Source organism: Bombyx mori, chromosome 3 (assembly GCF_030269925.1).
Source record: "Bombyx mori chromosome 3, ASM3026992v2".
NCBI classification, from domain to species: domain Eukaryota; kingdom Metazoa; phylum Arthropoda; class Insecta; order Lepidoptera; family Bombycidae; genus Bombyx; species Bombyx mori.
The window spans coordinates 4,797,956-4,820,489 of NC_085109.1; the positions used below are offsets into that span (position 1 = coordinate 4,797,956).

At 34.6% G+C, this 22,534-nt stretch overlaps 1 protein-coding gene across 1 annotated transcript in view; it reads right to left on the reverse strand.

The window, feature by feature from the left end:
- The window catches only part of LOC101740617 (MOXD1 homolog 1), a 70,954-nt gene that overhangs the window by 37,115 nt on the left and 11,305 nt on the right, over positions 1 to 22,534 (reverse strand). Inside the window, exon 2 of the mRNA XM_038018995.2 lies at positions 754 to 1,232. Within this exon, the coding sequence (XP_037874923.1) occupies positions 754 to 1,191 (438 nt within the window). The 5' untranslated portion in view covers positions 1,192 to 1,232. The remainder of the gene's footprint in view (positions 1 to 753; positions 1,233 to 22,534) is intronic.

Here is a 22,534-nt window from a genome sequence, read left to right on the forward strand (position 1 = left end):
CACTTGAATTACAAGGAGAAAGAGTCAATTATAAAAGTACTCCTAATTTTTTTTTTTTTTTTTTGTATTTTCATACGATCTCTTTTACATCAAACGTGCACTGAATCATTCGTGTTCAAATAAGACTATGTAGGTACCTATTTATTTCTTAGAATTCCAAGGTAGATGTTGTGACTCAAGTTTACATTAACAGATCTGTTAAGCTTATAAGATACCAAGTAGGTACGTACCTAGATTACCTTATGCACTAACCCTAATACTCGAATGACTGAATTTATGTATAAATCTGTAAACCGACAACCGGTAATGTATTCTGTAATTCTAGTTGTAATCGAGTTACATATTCGCACATACGATGCAATAACATCACTTATGCAAATTATGTAATTTTTCAGGAGAAACATTGGAATATTCAACATCTTATATAGTTCTGCTAGGCTATAGAAATAAAATGATAATATTTACACTACAACTTTAAACTTCATCAGTAAAAGCAAAAATCTCGCTCGTCTTACTAATAACTATTAAAAATTGTATTTTCTCATACTCAGTTCAGTGTTAACAAAAATTGCATAAGTGACTGACGCACCGTATGTGCGATATGTGGACTGCTGAATGCTGCTGAATCATTAGTAATTTGTTTCTTAATTCAAAAAGTCAAAACTTGATTGGGACAAAAAAAAAGCATACTTCGAGCAACCCAAGACCGTGAGAATAAAGGAACAGCTGTTTTAAAATCTTGATCAAACTCACCACAATCTGAGCGTTGCCATTCCTGTCGTCGACCCAGCCGACTACCAAATCTGCGCCTCTCATGTTCCCAACAGTATTAAATCCTAAGCCGACGTAACCAAGAGTTCTCGCCTCCAACCTAAACGTTATACTCGAATCCGAGTACACCCATCTTAGGACAACGTCGCCATTTTGATCTAATCTCTCGGAGTGAGCCCATATCAAACTCGATTCGTAAGAAGTTGAATCGAACACGTCCCTCCGATGCCTCTGTCTGTACTGATCGGCTATTCGACTAGTTTTCTCATTTTTCGATTCTGTTTGTCGATGTCTTAACGTTTGCGAGTTCTGCGTGAGATTCGCTGGTAGCTCGTTGGGTTGAATCAGCTGTCTGAACCGCGGCAGCTTTGCGTCGCATAATAAAATTACACACAATGTTAAAACTAGTTGGAGCTGCATTTCTGATGCTTATTGTTGTTTGTTCATATCTTAAAAAATACCTGAAACAAGAAAATACACATTAATATCTATATAATTATCACTTTTAAAGTCAACATGAGGCTTTCAAGTATTTATTGAAGTAACACTGTTGTATTAATCAAGAGTTAAAAAAAATATTGTTTTACAAGGATGCAATCAATACAGGTAACGTTTCCGGCATGACCACTACCACAGAAACGACAAAAAACCAGCTTCGAAATAATGAACGCGGTCGATATAATAACTCGTTCCGGAGACGAGCCCAGTGATTATCGAAGACTTGTAGTAGCGGTTTTTATTTGATTAGCATACTAGTCACAGTTAGGCGCCGTCATCTGAATGAGTCAATAGTTCCATAAAACGAACCTATTCACGAAATTGCCCAATTTGGTTATTATTAACAAACACCTAAATTTTATATTTTCATTAAGTTTTTACGAAGACTGTGTTTATTTATTATAATATTGTGAAGACAGAAGTGAAGCGAATCAATAAGCGATTTACACCAATTAACTAATTAGGAATTCAAAATCGAAATCATACTTGAATTTCACAATACGTAGGCATCTATATATTAACACGTGAAGCAAAAATTTTGTATCCCTTTTTACGAAAATTGCGCGGACGGAGGAGTATGAAATGTTCCACACTTATAGAGAATATAGAGAAGAAGTGCACAATGCTAATTTTTTTTAAATAATGCATAAAAGATACGTTAAATCAATAAAGAAAACATTACACACACACTACACACCATGTATTTGACGCACACACGCATGCATACTATTTATTGTCAAACTTTTGTTCTTGACGTCTGTTATCAAATTGAGAATAGATTAAATATTGTTTGTCTTTATTAATATTTTTTTATAGTGTAGCCTTGGCGAAATTTGTGATTATAGAAGTATAAAATACAATCATAATAGTGTACAAATTTACAATTCCAATTATAGTCGAATTTCGACTAGCGCGGGACCTCTAGTATCCTTAAAATGTTCATTTCGAAAAGTTCACGGAAGCAAAACGAGTATGAAAAATAAACGTGAGAATTTAGTTTCGGGCCAAAAAAACTCGGATACGCCATCTGTTCCCTGGGGCGAGTCGCTCTCGCAGAATTTACGAGCAAATCTCTGAATAAATCATACGACTATGTTTACACGTACGAATACTGTGTCGCATGGATGTTAACGAGATTAGCGGGAAGTTAACGTAAATCAAATAACAGTTTCACTATCATAATATTACATGCCAACCAGAATAATCACACAGATACGTTACATAATCAAAAAAAGGTCGTTAAAAGTCAAAAATCTAATAGTTCACATGTCCTACAATTGGTAATATTTAAATACATACTTGGGTATCAAAATCCATAACACTTATATGCTATTTTCAATTAGCTTCAAAACTTATGTCAATTGACAGTGATCTAAAAGAGATTTTATAATGGTTTTGAAGGCATAAAAGGCAGTTTATAACTGGCGGTAAGACCTCCTGTGAGTCTGTACGGGTAGGTACCACCACCCTGCCTATTTCAGCCATGAAGCAGTGATGCGATTCGGTACGAAGGGCGGGGCAGCCGTTGTAACTATACTGAGACCTTAGAACTCATATCTCAAGGTGGGTGGCGCATTTACGTTGTAGATGTCTATGGGCTCCAGTGACCACTTAACATCAGGTGGGCTGTGAGCTCGTCCATCCATCTAAGCAATAAAAAAAAATAAAAAAATTCAAAATTTGATAGTGACCGTGAAAGTTTCTAGCTTTCCACAAAATAAAGTCACAATCTAATCATCTTAGTTTAATAACTTAAGGATGGACACATGGCAAAAAAAAAAGCAAGAAATTTTGGAAGAACGTACTTCAACTGACCAGCCAATTGGACAGTGCAGAAACACCCTGGGAGCTATAGGTATCATAAAAACCAAGCACACGATCAAACAAGTCCACTCCGGTCGGTAATCGATTCAAATTTTCTTACAATCTATCCATGGATACGGAACGGAAAGACAACAAAAAACTGCACCAATTGCGGTCTCCGAACAAAACGAGATAACCGATCATTATCCACTTATTGGGAGGAAGTCAAAACCGCGCCGAAGTCGTTATAAATAATAATGGAACTAGAAATTCACGCCTCGTCGAGCAACCTTGAGGTTGACAAATAGGTTTATTGATTTTTTGATTTTTAACAACAGTTTGTTGCACTACGAAGTTTCTAACAATCTGCGTGCTTATCGTTAGTCTGGGTTTTTCAATTTTAACAAAAAACTAATAAAATGTATAAGTCTGTAATTTATTTAAATTTCTATAATGGATTTTATTTGACTTTTACATTTATTGCTACTCTTCAAAGCGAGGGTCATTTGATGAAATAAAAACAAAATTCTTTTTCACAGAGGCTTGTATTAAGGGCAAAAACAGGTAACCTAATACGTCCACAGTAGACTGCATCGAAATTGATAATTAAATTTACCGACGGACAAAAACGCGGCCGGATAAAAGCATAAGTTTTTTTGTAGCTTTATTGGGGTAGCTGGTAAAAGACAATCTCGGAGATGCAATGTTGGTGATTATGATTTTTAAAAGATAGATTGCAAGTGTGTATTAATCTATTTTATTCTAGACTAGCTGACCCGGCAGACTTCGTAGTGCCTCAATCGATAAATAAAAGACCGACGGGGGACACATCAAAGGAAAAACAAAATTGTTATTTTTATTTAATACCGAGCATTTTCATATTTATCTACCTTTTAAACCTTCTCTGGACTTCCACAAATAATTCAAGACCAAAATTAGCCAAATCGGTTTAGCCGTTCTCGAGTTTTAGCGAGACTAACGAACAGCAATTCATTTTTATATATAGAGATTGCAAAGATAATGCTGGAACAACAGAGTATGTTTCTTAATGTTTAATAATTGTACCAATATACGTCATGGTACAAAGGTTTGTTTTTTTTATATTTGTAAATCGACTTGAAATATTTCATTATTTTTTTTGTTCTTTGATCCACAAAACAGACGAGTGCTTCATAAGGAGGTACGAAATGGTTCCATGACTCACTAGTTATACAACGAATAGGCAACCAATAATTTGCTCTAGTTATAAGAACTATAAGACGAAAAAGAAAAACATTTCTTATAAAATGTCTCGTTTGTTTGACCAAATTTGTTTTTATTGCCCAATAGAACATCTCGCGTTTTTACAAATAGTCACACTTACTTTAGATATTCGTGAGAGATAGTTTCAGTCGTTAAATCTATTTTTTTCCCTTTAATTTCTTTATTTAAAACATACTTAACGTAAACGTTTTAATAAAACAAATGTACATAATTGCTTACTTTCATTTCTTGAGTACTGTTAATATGAGGTTTACTTCCAATCAAAGCATTAAATGTTGTCTTATGCTAATTACATTAAAGTACAATTTTAGACAATTAATATTTAACTAGAGGTCCCGCAGTAGTCGAAATTCGACTATAATTAATTGGAATTGTAAGTTTGTACACTATTATAATTGTATTTTATACTTCTATAATCAGAAATTTCGCCAAGACTATACTATAAAAAATATTAACAAAGACAAACAATATTTAACCTATTCTCAATTAGACCACAGACGTCAAGAACAAAAGTTTGACAATAAATAGTATGCATGCGTGTGTGCGTCAAATACATGGTATGTAGTGTGTGTAATGTTTTCTTTATTGATTTAAAGTATCTTTCATGCATTATTTAAAAAAAATATTAGCATTGTGCACTTCTTCTCTATATTCTCTATAAGTGTGGAAAATTGCATACTCCTCCGTCCGCGCAATTTTCGTAAAAAGGGATACAAAGTTTTTGCTTCACGTATTAATATATAGATAAATAAAATATGTATGTAAATCATATGAAATCTCAACGCCAAGCATTCATGGTTCAGAAGTGGAATCTCGTCACGAACGGAGAACTTTGACAGCTCGTTAACAATATATCTATCGCCGCTGTCAATTTTATGATTGACGATTTGGATATGATATGTAAGTGATCCAAGAAGCTGGTCAATCATCTCCCCTGTGAAAACTATAAATAAATCTATTACGTGTTAACACATTTGTGAGGAAACAAGAATATCTGTAGAAAATAGTGAATCATTTCTATCTATATACGCTATTTACATTATCATTTTAGAACATTAACTGAGTCAATGAATGGAACCGGATTACGCATTCTGCTATTTTAATCGGCATTCATTGCTTTTCTAACGATAAGAAACTTCCATCCGCCGTCAACGGACAACTTTAAGCGGGAATTGTCGCTGGCACCGGTAATGGGCTTGTAGAGCAGCTGTTGTGACTTTGTCGTCCAGAGGTAGTATTGTGTCATTAGTAACAGAAATGGCTTATTTAGTATCACCGTTTGGCTTATAGGCACGGCGATTGGGAACTAAATCTAAATCTTCAACTTTTTTTGGTGTTTTCGTTTTTTGAATTCGCATTTGGGTGGCAATTGGAGAATATATACACGACAGCGTGAATGCTGTGGTCTAACCTGGTATATACAATTGGCATTTTTTTAATTTTGAATTACAGCCTTTTTAGTTAGGATGGTAGTATGCACACTGACACTTTGTGACGCTAATTGTTTTGTGGATTAATAGTATCACATTGATAATGACATTGACCGGCCAACAAAGGTTGACGATTCCACTGTCTAATTAAGTATAAAATTGATCGTGGTTAACGTCCAAGTAAGCAGCGTTGACCGTTTGATTTAAACACTCAATACTTTTTCTAATTCACACTGTGTAACTGGTTTCAATAACATTATTTTAAATGTGACAAAAATTTTGTAACTAGAAAACAGGAACTCCAATCCACATTCCACGGATTAGAAAACTTCTTACCGGTAATATTTATTTCTACTAATCAATAAATATTACATGGTCCGACAATATACCTTTCTATTTGCATAAATCAGTCGAGTCTAATTACCCATGACGTGCATTTGCTTTGCAACAAACTATGAGAAATAACGGTAATGTTTTTGTTTATCCTGTAACCAGGGAGGCGGTATTTAACGGCACACGTGTCTGGAATAAGTATTGTTTGATGCGGAACATGTGGATTAAATAACGCAATAAGCCTTTTTCCGCTTAATAATGTAATTGCTTCATGTTTTTGTTATGTTAACACAACAAAGGTTAGGTAGACCAATGAATTAATGTTCTGACCTTTCATCATTGCTTATTTCCTTTGCCTTGGGAGTCAATGCGTCACATATCGATTCCAACTGTATCTTTTATTCGTATACTACATCGTGTAAGGTTTATTGTAAAATAATTAAAACAAAAATAATAAAATGTATCATATTAAACTTAAGGCAATTATCGGATTGTCAAATAGCAACACTGTTAGTGGGAGCAATGGCAGTAGTAGGGACGTGACATAATAAAAAAGGCGGTAGTCTGAAAAACGACACAGAAATCAGTGTATTCAGTAATGAGCAGATGTCTAAAGATTGTAAAAGTGGAGTTACAAATAAAGCAATACAGAATTGAGTAAACTACTGCACTCTGTGTATTATTTCCTGACTAGTGGAAGTGGAGTTTTACAATCGATAATTATAAACAACAGCAATTTCATCTGTGTTTATTCATAGCCACAGCAATTCACCGTAAATCAACGCAAAAACATTGACTAATACAAAATTAGATACTTTAAGATCGTACTTCAAAGGCACTTCTTCCTCACTTCACCTTAATTTTTATATCTTTATAGTAAATTTTTTCGTGAAAATGCTGATGGTGTTTATAAATTGAATCCCAGTAATGAAACTTATGAAATTACGACCTGCTGCTGTAATTTTCGTGAAAGTGAAAAAAGCTTTTATTCAACGAAACCAGACAAGAGCAAACGATCTACGGAGAAAAAAATGGAAATATTTTATAGAAAAATTCTGTGAAAGAATTACATCAACATTTTATCCACCGATACGTCCCGAGGGTCGTAAATTGAACGTTGACGATACCAAATAGCTGATTTCCCAGAAGAGCGAAACTTTTTATCGTATAATGAAACACTAGTTGGAGTTGTAGGAGATCTTTGATTACAGAGCCAGTCAGTTCCTATTTAAAAGACAAACGAATATACGTATTTAAGAAAGTCCTCTTATTTTTTCTTATTTCTCTTTCAAAGCATGCACACCTCATTTACTTTCAAAATTCCATCTAAAAACTAAGTTTTTTTTCGAGACGAGTTCAGTGACTTTGTTATATTAAAAAGAATTTTTGTATTCACGAATGTACCTACTTATATAATCACGCAGTCCTCTTATTTTTTCTTATTTCTCGTTCAAAGCATGCACACCTCATTTATTTTCAAAGATTATTTCCATTTACAAACTAATTTTTTTTCGAGACGAGTTCAGTGACTTTGTTACATTAAAAAAAAAAAATGTATTCAATTAATTTTGTACACAACAGCAACGGTTCATGTAATAATACAATAGATAATTATATTTTAGTTCACAAGTTTAACGCTTATATTTTATACGCGATGTTAATAAAATTGTTTTTGCTAAAATTAATTGCGAACAACAACGAAGCCCGAGTTTTTGTTGGGTACAAATAAAAAATTAAATATAAAAAACAAACGTTACACTCAGCGTTCGGACAAAAACAAAACAAGAATAATATGAATCTAAGATAGTAGACCGTCGAGTTACTTGCCCAGTAAACATTGGAACGTAGTTAAACAAAGAAAACGAAATACACGATGAGTTTTATTTAATTCTACTCGCTAAAACGAGCAGGTGAGCTCTCAACACACCTGGTGTTTAGCGGCCCATTGACATCACGGCGTGTATGAAGACGCGAATTTGAAGACATGAGATCCGATGTTACAATTCCAAGAACGGTTTCTTTATTTATTGCTTAGATGGGTGGACGAGCTCACGGCCCACCTGGTGTTAAGTGGTTACTGGAGCCCATAGACATCTACAACGTAAATGCGCCACCCATCTTGAGACATAAGCTCTGAGGTCTCAAGTATAGTTACAACGGCTGCCCCACCCTTCGAACCGAAACGCATTGCTGTTTTACGGCAGAAATAGGCAGGCTGGTGGTACCTACCCGCGCGGACTCACAAGAGGTCCTACCACCAGTAGATCCGTGGTAAGAATAAGACTTCCTATAGTAGAAGTTCGTTTTGGCAGTGAATCATTGACCGGCGGTTCGTTTTAGTCGCAAAACGGTTCGTCTCAGTCGAAATAATATTTAAATTAAACATTTAGCGTGAAATTTTAGCTGTCTTAGCAATACAATATAAAACTCCAAAAAATATAATGTGCGTAATTACGTAGGGCGTCTTTTCTTGTGACTATTGTTAACATGAACGAACATATTACACATTGAGACAATCTAATAGGCACAAAGTCAATGAGTCTATAATAATCCTACTAGATTTATCATCGATAATTGTAATCATAAGTTCAAAAATTGCCTAGTTTCATGACGTTACAAAAATATAAAATATGTTTGTAAGAAATGTAATTTAATGTCACTCATACATACAGATGAAAGGTAATACACTAGTTTGGCAAAAACTTTCTAATGGAATTTATAAAAGTTATATCAATTGAATGGAACAAAAACTTCTATTACACTTACCCTTAACACAGTACGGTACGGAATGCCGTGAGATCCAAACCGAATAGTCCTTCCAGTGGACCATATGAATATAACAAAAAAAAAAAAACGTTTCTCACGGACTCGACAAGCCGAGATAATCTTTAATTCGAGCTGCGGATTTTGTTTTATAGTTAGTTTAATAATCGATTGTTGATTTTAATCGGCTGTAAGGAATAATCGATAAAATTTATTTTTAACACGCATAAAACACCTTTAGCGTGTCCTTATATGTCATTTTAAAGTTTCTTAGCGTGCATCGCACACAATTATGCAGTGAAATAGAAAAGATAAGCTGCGGTGACATAAAATATGAATATCGAAGACCAAACCATATGGAAATAGTTTGTATAGTATACTCATACCATATTAGACCGATATACGTAGGTATTTATTAACCATGACAAGATCGAAGTAATAATTGTAACAAATCCTGCTTCTTGTGATCTGGAAATTATTATAATCCACTCCGTGTTTCAATTTGTGAAGAAACGGACGAAGTTATTCAACTTGTATTAAAAGAGCTACTGTTAAGGCCACTGACTTTGAAAATGGTTCAAATATCAACTTCGAAATAGCTTTGTTTAACCTTAGTGACTTTCTACTTTGTCCTGAATCTGATATACACGAAATCCCTTAAAGTCTTCTATCAGACGCAATTAATTAAAGCTGTCCTTGTGTGTAAGAAGTTTTGAAATCTTTTAATTTGTTTACAAACTTTATATCTTGAGAGAATTCTAAAAAGGAATCCGAAATGTTAATTTTCTGAATTACCAAAACAAATTTAAAGTTTTGGGAAACTTCGAAAGTTCAACGAAATAATACAATGCTATGTTGATTTAGTATTTTCTAGAGTTTTCGAGGTCTTATAATATTATAAACTAGCTGACCCGGCAGATTTCGTAGTGCCTCAATCGATAAACAAAAGACCTAAGTTTTTATATAAAATAAACTTAAAATTAACAAAAGGAATCCGTCCGACGGGGGACACGTCAAAGGAAAAAGAAAATTGTTATTTTTATTTAATTCCGAGCATTTTCATATTTATCTACCTTTTAAACCTTCTCTGGACTTCCACAAATAATTCAAGAGAAAAATGAGCCAAATCTGTCCAGTCGTTCTCGAGTTTTATCGAGACTAACGAACAGCGATTCAATTTTATATAAATATATAAGAATAAAGATAAGATAAGATAAGATAATATAGATAGATGTAAGCTAAAGTCGCAAGATGGTCGTTCTCATAATCAGGGTTCATTGTGATCAAGCTCAAAGCCGGTCTGGCGTCGAACGGTTACCGGAGCCACTAGACATCATAACGTAAAGGCCACCAGGCTTCGAAATATGAGACCGAAGTGTTGACTGCATTGACTGCGTCGCGGCAGAAACAGGCAAGATTCTGCTTCCTACCCGCGCGGCCCTATAATTCCTAGTCGAATACTCTTGGCAGAGTAGTCGTGGTTGTCGATGGACAGGGTTGCCTCTTGTCGTCGCCGATCGCTCGCCGTATACTACGTCAGGTAAAATTTAATACAGTATAAGAACCGAAAGACTATACTTGTATACTATACTGTAACTAGATAATATCTTAGAACTTACATCTCAAGGTGGGTGGCGCATTTACGTCGTAGATGTCTATGGGCTCTAATAACCACCTTAACACCAGGGGGCTGTGAGCATGTCCACCTATATAAGCAATAAAAAAAAAACAGTTTGTTCTAAGCTTACACAGTGGACTTATCGAAGCGATGTGAAAACACCGCACCGGGGAGAGGAATTACCTTTGCTGGGGATGACCTTGACAGATTTATCCTGGAGACGAAACTCTATGATAGTATACAAATTAATGAACATTTCTCGAGAACATTCTAATATATAGCGGGTGTGTGTTTTTTTTCTAATAAATGCATGGTTCCCGCTCTGGAGGAAATATTCATATAGCGGTAGACATTTTACTGTCCATAAAATGATTTCATGATAACAGGTTTCATAAAAAGGTTTTCGACTTTTATTACCGTTATTAAGATTTACACGTACATACATACATACACACGAAATGCGTTAAACCACACTAGATGCAACAACGGTGATTTGTTTCAGAAACAAAATAACTTCAGCTGAATCAAAATCTATGTCACGTGTAAGCGAAACGAATTCATATCATATGAAGTCGTCGTGGCCTAAAGGATAAAACGTCCGGTGCATTCGTAGCGATGCAACGGTGTTCGAATCCCGCAGGCGGGTACCAATTTTTCTAATGAAATACGTACTTAACAATTGTTCACGATTGACTTCCACGGTGAAGGAATAACATCGTGTAATAAAAATCAAAACCCGCAAAATTATAATTTACTGGTGGTAGGACCTCTTGTGAGTCCGCACGGGTAGGTACCACCACCCCGCCTATTTCCGTCGTGAAGCAGTAATGCGTTTCGGTTCGAAGGGTAGAGTAGCCGTTGTAACTATACTGAGACCTTAGAACTTATATCTCAAGGTGGGTGGCGCATTTACGTTGTAGATGTCTATGGGCTCCAGTAACCACTTAACATCAGGTGAGCTGTGAGCTCGTTCATCCATCTAAGCAATAAAAAAAAAAATTGGCTGTTTAAAATCCTGACAGTACCTTGGCGTTGTACCGACTATAAGAACAGGTACGTACGTGGATTTAACACGTGCAAGCTTTGCTTACAATGCAGAATAACATGAATTATGGGAATCTTGGTTCAGCTTCTTATGTTACAATCGTAATTAAACGTAAGTACACTAATTGAGATTTGTGAGAGAGAAACGAGACAATGTTCACAATAGGTAGATTAGATTTCAAAGCCGAGTTGAAGGTTGCAAAGATTTTTATCGTAAATTACGTGAATATAACTAACTTTATTAGTGGTTCTCGAGTCCGCGTCATATTTAGATATACTTTTAATTATATCTACTGAAACATTAACTAGGTTTAATACAACAAAGTTAGGAGAATCAGTATTATGTATTAGAAAAATCTTGTGAAGTTCTTCGCATCGAGACTTTTGTTTTGTATAATTTTATTTTTATGCTATAATGTAATGTTCTAGTCACTAGATTCAAGCAAACCTATGACGTCATCAATGACACAATTAGCATTTATTAACTGTCACCAAGGCTGTTGTTATATCTTAAAGACAGTGAATTTAGTTAGGGAATAAAGATTGAGTTTTGAATGAACACTTTTTTTAAACTTAAACAAAAGTTCTAAATTCAAGAACCCCACGCTATGATCTATTTTCGTGTAATACATATGAGACAAAAAGTACTGCATCTAGGTCTTGAAAACATTAATAAAAATAAAATGAATACCGAAAACAAGTCACTCACTGTCATGCGGCATCATCAATTAGGATTCCCTGTGTTATGGGAACCAGAGACTGACATACATAATGATATGCGTTTAAATATGTAGATAGATGTACAGATATAGAAAATATCAACTACCATTTACGAATTCGGCGAGTAAACTAACCCATAGACACAGCCCACTGAGTTTCTCGCCGGATCTCCTCAGTGGGTCGCGTTTCTGATCCAGAGGTTGATTTATTTTATTTTATTTTATTTATACTTATTGTACACAAAAGAAAATACAATAAAAAAACAGATTTAAAGAATTCTAAATACTATGTACAAAGGCGAGCTTAACTCATTCATGAGTTTTCTTCCAGCAAACCATTATCAGAGAGAAATACGATGTATAAGAGGGGAATAGTGTACAATATAAAGCATGATTTTTAACTAAGCATTAAAAAAAATAATCTAACATTAAATGAAAAATACATATAAATAAAAATACATAAAACAATAACTTAAATACGATTAAAGTGACAGGAAATGTTTCTTCATTTGACTCTTAAAAACTTCTAGAGAGGAACTAGCACGAATAGGTTGATTCTCCGAAGCGCTGCTCTTGCTAGGGCCAGTATTAGCAACACCTCCTGGTTTCAGCCCAGAGAGCTCACCTACACGCTAGGGTAACGCTGATACAGCCTCTAAGGCTAAGCATAGGTAGGATAAAAGAAAAATGACGTAGGCGTCGACTCCGATCGAGAATCATACTCGGACCCTGAATACGTTAATAAGGTAACTACTCGTAGCAACACCATTGAGACAACAAGTTTTGATTATAGTACGTACTAGCGACCCGCCCTCGCTTCGCTTCGGAAACTGTAATTTATTATTGATTTCTCCACTATTTAATGGATGTTATTATACATATAAACCTTCCTCTTCAATCACTCTATCTACTAAAAAAAACCGCATAAAAATCCATAAAAATAGTGATAATCGAAGAAAACACAAACGTCACAAAAACAATCTTTTTTTTTTTCGACAAGAGGCCACAAACTAGATTTTCGCCGATAAGCGTGACTTTTGATTTCGCTTGTATTCCAGGCAATACTTTGATTGACGGGCTTGATGTTTTATTGAGAATGACCAAGATAATCCATTTTGCCGGAACATTTCTGATGTTTGTTATTTTTTTGTTTACACTTTTGACTTAGTATAAGTTCGAGATATCTAAGTAAATGTCATTAGACTGTACACAGACAAAACAAGAAAGGTCTGACTTAGTCTGAACCTATAAATAGTTAACTTGGCAATTCCACAAAGATCTCTAGCTAACCTTTCGTTCCAGTATGCACACGCCTTGAAATACTCGAAGAACGGAATTGCAAACACATTACTAATCTTAAATGGACACATCTAACTAAGTGGTATACTGATCTCTTTCATTATAGCCTCAGTGTCTTTCAAAGAACTTACGATTCACGCTATCCAAGGTGATTCGTAAATTAAAAAAAAAATTAAGATCTGGTGGTTCCTGATACAATATCAATTAAAGGTCGAAAAGTTCGTATGTTCCTATTGTTTTTTTTGTAATTGTATTATAAATAAGTTGATTGATGTACCTACGGGATTTAGTGTTTTAAAACGCTGGGAGCACCCCCGCAGTAATACTCCTAAAAACTAGCATTCATTATTGCTAGATTGAATAAGAGAATATCTTTAAATTACTTTAGAGAAGTTTATTCTCGTTTGAGATTCGGAAACGATCTCTTTATATCCAAGAAATCAGCTTTTCTTGAAATACACTTAAGGGTGCTACAAGCATGCAATCTGCTATAAGTTTTCGGGTATTCATTTACAATTTTGAAATAGAAGATCGCGTTTCATTGCATTGAAGCAACCACTGTTTATTTAGCTTGGATGCTTCCACGTGAAGATCGTCAGCCGTGACCCAGCTTCAGCAGCCACGAGGACGAACCATATGTTTTATGTCGTATAGGGCTAGTTAATCCTATGCTACTAATGGTATTTCACGATAGATATTAGAGGGAAAATTGCGAAGACATATTTCATAATGTTACTCGCTTAAACAGATAAAGACCTATACCTAATAGCCCTTAAGACATGCGTCAGAATTGCCTGCCGTAGGGTAGTACGATTTAAAAACGGATCGCCATTATTAGCCACGACTATTCCTGTCGAGACTACCTGACTAAGATAGATTAGAAGGTAGACAAAAGTTTAAACATAGTTTGAAATCTACTAATACTATTGACTAAGTATCATTAATCAGAGTTGAAATTTTAAAATTAGAAATTGGCCCAGTCATTGGTTGTTTTCAAAATTAGGTGTAAATAAAACAAGTATAGTAAAATCGCAAGCGATAGAGTTCGCGATCTAAGGTCAACTTAAGCTAAGCCCAGTGATTATTATGTTGGAGTGAATGATTCACGCAATGCGAACAAAAAAAAACCATCAATGAACCGTCAACGGTAACTAATAAGAAGACATTCCAAATTAAAAGTCATGACCATCGGAAAGACCAGTAACGGGTAACATAATCGAATGATAATAATTATCGATTTAAGTAATTCTGCACAATTGTTTTTTTTTTTGACACCAAATTTTAATCACTACCTTAGAATGATAATTGTGTTTATTTAATTTTAAACAAACATCAGTCTTCATATTAAAATAATTAGATTCAACGTACAAAAATACGTTGTAGAACATCGTGGACAACTTGGACTGTCATATACAGTGCGTATTTGTGTAATATATTTTTAAAAAATGACTGCAGAGCAGATTTCTGATGCATACATTTTTAGCTTGAAATGTCACTTTAGATCTATATTTTAGAGATGTAAGATAAGATAAGGCAAGTAAAGTAGGTTAATATTATAATATAAGGCATTTAAGAATAGATTAGCTTTGGATGGATTTGTCAATTTAAATATTTCAAATACTAATTGATCTAATACAAGTTTATATGTTTGGATGTTTGTTGAATAGCTAGTTGTATAGGTTTGGTTTAAGCTTCGGACAAAATGATAGTGAAACCACAGAGTGTATCCAGTTTTCCATAAGATAGATACATAGATAATATCCATAAATATCACCTTTTTAAGACAAGATTATTTATATAAAATTTATTTGGAATTTACATTCCAGTCTAGAATTCGATATCTTAAGTAAAAGAAAAAAGTAACTATTTAAGAAAAAGCAGGTACTACTTTAGAATTCTGAAGATGAAAAAATAAATTCAATTCACGATTTATGTCCACATCGGTACAAATGAATTCGATAACTCGATTTGAACTTTAAATCGATACCATCCCTAGCAGTGGGCACGAGCTTTAGAGAGCAACGCCCCGGGCACCTGCAACACCACGACTGACATTCCACCAGTCGGCTTCTGATTGCGAATCCGTTGTAAGATCCAAGAAATCGATTTTGTTCTGTAAGTCGATTTGTCTCGGCCTCAAATATAAATTTAGACGCTAATTCGCGTTTAATTAAGTTTAGATGTAAGTGTTATTTTATGTTGATTTAATGTGAGAAGCGTTTTAGTATTCAACTGGTTATTGATTTAGAAGAAATCGATATTTTTTTTCATCATAAATAAAACTTCGTCTCGATTTTTCGTGAAATCTTAGTGCATATGTAGATTTGATTAAAATCTTAGAGCTTCAGCACCTACTCACATCTTGTTTGTTGAAACACCATAAATAACACAAAAACTGTGAGAAATCATATTTGCAGGACTGCGAACTGGTGTGTAAAGACGTCAAGGGTGATTCTACTGTGATTCAATTTGGAGCAGGTTCCTATTATACATATATTTTTTAAATAATTAACCGTTCTTATCGAGCCTGTGTTCACACAATCGACTTCCACGATGAACGAGACCGTAACAAAATCAAAATTTATAAATTCGTAACATCGTCCTGTCTCTATCTCTTGCCTTAATGTTACGTAGCTTGTGTTTCGCTTTAACGGGTAGAATAACTGTTATTCCAATTCCATTAATAATGCGACTAAATACGTAATGCGTATCTATAACGTCTTCTGTTCGATTCAAAGAATAACCCTCCTTTGATTTAAGCGTGGTCGGTTAAACTTGACAAATACTTCTAGAAAAATCTACCTTCACTCGCTTTTTAGTCATTTGAAATTTATTAAACCTGGTAATAATAGGTTGACTGGGTCCGAAGAAAGAATACAAAACCTCGTGGCAGCAAAAACGTAACTCGCAGATCTCTTGGATCGGAACGATGATCCGAAGCCGACACAAAATCCATTATAAAGTACGTCCACACAAAAACATTTGCACTAGCACGCTGCTAGAGACCGTTTCGAAAGAGCCCACGAAGCGTGAACATTCCACCGGCCGAGCATGAGCGAACTAGCACGAACAAAAACGTCAACAAAACACTTTTATCTCGCTTTCTACGGAATAACAGCAACACGGACAATTCTCAACTATGAAGTCTACGTAATTTTCAAATGAGCAGCTTCTGTGTTTAACACTAAACATACCGTAACGGGTCAAATGACCCATTTTAAACGTATGCATTGAAAGTGCAAGTATCATCTTATATGCTTTTGCACATTTGACTTTTTGACTTTTTCTTACCAAATAATCTACAGTTATTATAATATACTTTTTGTTTTTTTTTTTGTTTGTCTTGAGTAATACTTGTCGTATACCATGATCTACTGAGTGCTTAGTGTGCGAGTTTTTTAACGCTCTCGATAGCGTAAAAGTTAACCCAATTTTGTATGCAGTTGGAACAGCGCCCCTAGCGGCAAACGTAGGCGAACGATTCCATTCCACACAAATATGAGCTAACTTTTACGCTGTCGAGAACGTTAAAAAACTCGCACTAAGCACACCGGCGCGTATTTTATGTCGCCAATACGTTTTGCTCTAAAAAAGCGGAGTATATAAATCGATTAGAGCGGTGCCAGTGGTCCGTGCGTGCAGCTGCGGCGCATGCTGCTCATAATCCCCCTGTCTTCGTGCCGCGGCACCGTTAAGAGCCGTCGCGGAGGTTCCGTAGCAAACCGGCCACAATGATTCTGTAATTAACACTATTCAGAACACGCCACTCTGGCAAGACGGCCTTGTTTCCGATTCGACTTGCTACGCTATCGTAAATCGTTTATCGCATTACAGAAATTATTCAGGGGGTAATGGACAGGTGAGATTCGACGTTCAACAGATTCTTTTAGAATAATTCTGACCGCTCAAAATCTTTGTGTTAATTTTTGCTTATTACAAAATTTATACAGACCAGTACTTCTTTTTTTCCCTACCTAAGCTGGTAACCTTGAGAGGCTATTCCAGCGTAACCTTAACTAGTAGGTGAGCTCACGGGGCTCAAACCTAACGACGTTGCTAACATGAACCCTAGCAAGAGCCGTGCTTCGCAGAATCTACCACCGGATCGGAAACGCGACCCACTGAGAAGATCCGGCGAGAAACTCAGTGGGCACAAGTACTTCTATACACAATATACTGTTCATGATAAAAGTTTAGTAAGACTTTTTATTATTGAAAATCAGAATTGCATGTGAAATTCGGTTGATTGTTCATTCGAAATTCCGAATCATATTGCCTTCATTTCAGATATGTCTCCGGAGATAAAAAAAAGCGCTTTTTAAATTGGAAGCTTCTATTTGTAAGAGATAAATATCTATAGATTAATACGTGAAGCAAAAACTTTGTATCCCTTTTTACGAAAATTGCGCGGACGGAGGAGTTTGAAATTTTCCACACTTATAGAGAATATAGAGAAGAAGTGCACAATGCTAATTTTTTTTTTTAATAATGCATAAAAGATACATTAAATCAATAAAGAAAACATTACACACACTACATACCATGTATTTGACGCACACACGTATGCATACTATTTATTGTCAAACTTTTGTTCTTGACGTCTGTGGTCAAATTGAGAATAGATTAAATATTGTTTGTCTTTATTAATATTTTTTTATAGAATAGCCTTGGCGAAATTTGTGATTATAGAAGTATAAAATACAATCACAATAGTGTACAAACTTACAATTCCAATTAATTATAGTCGAATTTCGACTACTGCGGGACCTCTAGTTTTAAGAAACAAGCGACATTTTGATCTGTCTGGGTATTCGTCGAGTATAAAACACGAGCTGCATGTGTTGATTTTAATAATGAAATGGAAAAGTCAGTCCGAAATAGATTCTAAGCCCTATTCTGATTATAGATGTTTTAATCTGAGCTAATGAGTAACGTGGCATAGGCCACCGTGCCGTGTGAAAATAGCCCTCATGGTCCCAAGTTTAAATTTCTCGGTCAAAAAAACAAGTTTGCATAAACTTTGATGGATTTTAGGATAATGTAACCATACGTAACACTATACTCTAATATATCAATATGTAACTAACATTTCAAACTATACACGACCTTCAGCAATAAAGAGATCGACTTAGAAGATGAACCATCAACATAATGAATAAGCCTTCCCAAAAAATTGGAACCTTGTATTTCAATCATAAAACATTACGCAAAAACAACTATTTTTATCGATAAAATTGAAATGATAAAATAGGATATCCCTACATTGAAGACTTTAAATTCTATACGCACGTCCCTACGAAGAATCCATCTACATTCCCAGCAAAGTAGGTGTCAAAATATCAGTTACTTTTATTATCAGAATAGCAACTATAATTTATTATGTGCCGGTTTTTGAGTCATGCCATATTCATCTAAATCGGGACCGTGAGGAGGTTTGACTTCAATACTTTTTTGTACATACGAATGCAAATGTATTTCAGACATCCCACATTTCAAAATTTATTTGTTTAATTTATATTATGTATCCGATTTAATAACAAAACAGAAGACATTATAACTAAGCATAAGTTATTTAGATTGGATATTAAAACGATTTGATATTTTTAACATCACGTAGTTTTACGATTGCATCGTTGATTAAACATTTAAATAGACTTGAATAAGGCAGGTGAGAAATTAAGATTTTGTAGCATTGAAATACGTGTGACACTTTTAATACAGCGGAAGAAACCATTAGAGCGCGTGAGAAACGTGAAAATGATATTATGTTTTCATTCATACCGTTGAGTTTCTTTAGAAATCTTGTGTTCGTCTACATTACATTACAACAGTTCAAAATGGAGATAAAACGTTTATGTGATTTATATTTCGTGAACACCATTGATATTAAAATCGCTTACAGTATAATGTAGTTAGTGCCTTTCAATTTCCATTACTTTTAGTGTATCGAGAGAGATATATTATACTTTTAAACATTTTCGTAGTGCGTCAGAACTATGCTCTTTATCGTGGCACAAAGAAACTAACTTTATTCATTAGAGCTGTTTGCTCGTTACTATAATGGCTTCAGTTTAATTTGGACTTTAAGTTCGATAAGTTTTAGCTCATATTCTAATACTCGAGTCGTTATACGTCCGATGTATCCGTATGGGAACGGACGTTGAAAAAAGGGGCACGACAGGAACACACCTGTCACTGGAGTTGCCAGTTTCGACGAGAACGAATGAATAGCTGCTCCACACAATGGCTACCCGAAAATTGAATAAAATTTAGATGCTTCTTAAGTATCTTAAGATTGCAGAGGCCGTAAAATATAAAGTCGAATTTTCGTTTAACAGGTTCGTTACCAAATTATTCTCTGTCTTTAGTTTACAACCGAAAGTAATTTGAGTCCTTTCTTTATCCTCCAATTGTAAGACCACATCGGGCCAACATACATTTCTTTCACCATAAAAATGGCGATCGTAAAACATCAGCAATTCTTACGCAGAAAAAGTTAGCGTTTCACACAGAATCGCTATAAACTAGATTACTTTGACGGCTATCAAGTTAATAGCTCCGCTTAATAGGCGTGTCACTTGCTCCAGCGTAGTTACATCATAACCAGTTCCAATGGATCAGTCAACAAACTCATTCGCCCACGACCTCCCGCATGCCAAAACTTTAGTATTTAATTCTAATTTCAGATTAATGAGTATGTATTAACGATTGTTCTGCATATAATATTGAAGACGGCGAAATGTGTGATCAAAAGAACAATACGCTTGATGAAATAAAACATCGATTGTGTTTTTGAATTGAATCAAGAGGTGTGTCGATGACACAAAGAGAGAGAGAGATATTTTTTTTTTGGTGCTAGTAGTTTAGTTGCAAATTTTGGTGCTAGTTGTTGAAAAAACGAAAGGAGTGTAGAAATTAAGACTCGATATTCCGAGGGGACTTGGAATTCTGAGTGGAGTTTTAGTCAACGCCACTGACTTCTGTGTTTGCTCTTTGTCTGTGTATTTAATGTGATTTATCACTGGCTATTATTATCATAGACATAAAAAACAAAATTAATAAGGATAAAAAACGCAATTTAACTTAAAACGTTACAGGTCACGCGCCTACGACAATTCGTTTAAATTCGGGAAAAGAGATGGGGATTCGGGAAATGTGGTTTACTTTAAAAGGTCTCTCGATTAGAATGTTTAGAAAAATGAAGATAAAAAATGTACTTGTTCAGAATTTTCCTATTAACAATACATATATTTTTATAAACTTTTCAAGTGAAAAAGATGGCTGGTATTTTTTTTTAACATTGATCCTTCTTAATTTCAATATCGGACTTTCTTACCAAAGAGTACCCTTCCTTCATCCGTGGCCTAACAGAAAACGCCCGGCACTCAAATTCATATTTTGTTAACACTTTTCCTGCAATAAGCTTCTTTGAAGGTAGAAACCACAACATAATTATGAAGTGAGATAGACATTTTTAATTGCTTTATAAGACGGTGCCCATAATAAAAAAGACATGAGGTGGCAATCCTAGGGCCGATCCCTATACTTCGCGCTAGATCAATCTCTAACTAGGTGGCATATTTTAAGTCTCTAGAGCAGTGTTTCCCAAAGTGGGCCCATTCCCCACAAAGGGGCAATTTGATAATTAAGGGGGGCAATCGCACTAAATTAATATAGAAAATCTATATTACAATTAATTTGAATTTCAGTTTTTTATCATATGTTTTGAAATATTATTTACTACTAATATTATTTAGTTCTGATTGATTGTAGAGTTGATTTTGAGTTCTTCCTTCCTTCCTATCGTTTATGTTGCTTAATTGAACAAATCAATTTTTTTATGTTTGAAATTATGTATGGCTGGCTTGAATTATAGAAATGTTACAGTGGGGCACAAAAAAGGTTGAGAAACACTGCTCTAGAGTATATGAAAGAATCTATAGATTTTATCTGTACATTTACGTACGGAAATTAACGAAAAATTTACGACTTCGATCTGATATCTAGATGATTTATCTTTGCTATATGGCCGATTTAATATATGTACTCGAATATTTCCCAGTCAATTTACTCGTTTACTCCAATAAAAAAACTATGATATTTTAATGGGTCTACTAAAACACTGTTTTACTATTATTAGCTTTTTTTTTCAAATCATACGATGTCAAAGTTGTATAAACATTGAAATTTATACCTCTTTTTACGAGTCGGTCATAAAGATATGAATTAATTAAACATAGAACATATCGACCGTAATCAGAAATTTAGTAACCCTAGTTCCAATAGCGGCTCAGAATTTTTGTGACTTATTTTTTTAAATTGCTTTTGATGGGAAGACAGACTAACCCAGCAGTTTGAAAAGGTTATCAGAGGCCATAGACATACCGACATGAATGCCACCTCTCTTTAGACGTAAGTCAGGGTCTATAAGACAATTAAACTACGGAAGGCACGAAAGCTTTGGTATCGAAAGCCTATTTAGCCAATTACTTAATGTCGCTTACATTTCTAGAACATTTATTCCTAAAATACTTAAATGTTACATTTAAATAAAATGAGATCCTATTATACAAATAAAAGATTACATAAAATTTTATTGGTAGAAGCTCCAGAATTTCCTGAATATATGATTGAATCGAAACCTCATAATTGTTCAGCAGTGCACGAGCGCTTGTGAAAAAAGCAACTCTAAAGTTAAATAGGTGGAAGTTAATAAACACAAAATATGAGGCCGTCAGCGCAAAAGTGGCCTGAGCCTACCGTAGTTATAATGGAGCAATGAAGTTTAAGTTTACATGAATTTGAATTTGAGTAGGTAAAAAAATAATACACGCAAAAATAATGTTTACAATGCCATCTGTTATATGGGTGAAGCCATGGATAGGCCGGTTTTGCATCAAAATTTATTGAATTTTAAATAAATTGCATTATACATAATATGTTTGATTATTATTATTGATTAGACAAAATTGTGGGTTAGGCCACTTTTGCGC